This window comes from Pterocles gutturalis, unplaced genomic scaffold, assembly GCF_000699245.1.
Source record: "Pterocles gutturalis isolate BGI_N339 unplaced genomic scaffold, ASM69924v1 scaffold30764, whole genome shotgun sequence".
Lineage (NCBI taxonomy): Eukaryota > Metazoa > Chordata > Aves > Pterocliformes > Pteroclidae > Pterocles > Pterocles gutturalis.
The window spans coordinates 1-322 of record NW_010134164.1 but is presented as its reverse complement, the minus strand read 5'-3'; the positions used below and the strand labels follow the sequence as shown (position 1 = coordinate 322).

General features: G+C 62.4%; 1 protein-coding gene across 1 annotated transcript in view; it reads left to right on the top strand.

Moving 5' to 3' along the window:
* LOC104467652 (glucokinase-like) overlaps nt 1-314 on the top strand; it is a gene marked incomplete at its 5' end in the record, with an annotated part of 1,197 nt that extends 883 nt beyond the window's left edge. Inside the window, one exon of the mRNA XM_010081501.1 lies at nt 170-314. Within this exon, the coding sequence (XP_010079803.1) occupies nt 170-314 (145 nt within the window). The remainder of the gene's footprint in view (nt 1-169) is intronic.
* Nucleotides 315-322: the final 8 nt, after the last annotated feature.

Here is a 322-nt window from a genome sequence, read left to right as displayed (position 1 = left end):
TCCCCTTCCCCTTCCTCCTCCATCTCCTTCCTCCCCTTCCTCCTCCATCCCCATCCTCTTCCTCCTCCATCCTCTTCCTCCTCCATCCCCTTCCCCTTCCTCCTCCATCCCTTTCCTCCTCCTCCTCCATCCCCAAACCTTGACCCCATTATTTTTTTCCCCCCTCCAGCTTCAAGGACCGTTTCCACGCCACGGTTCGGCAGCTGACGCCCGGCTGCGACATCACCTTCATCCAGTCGGAGGAAGGCAGCGGGCGCGGGGCCGCGCTCATCTCCGCCGTCGCCTGCAAGATGGCCTGCATGATGGGGCAGTGAGCGGACTC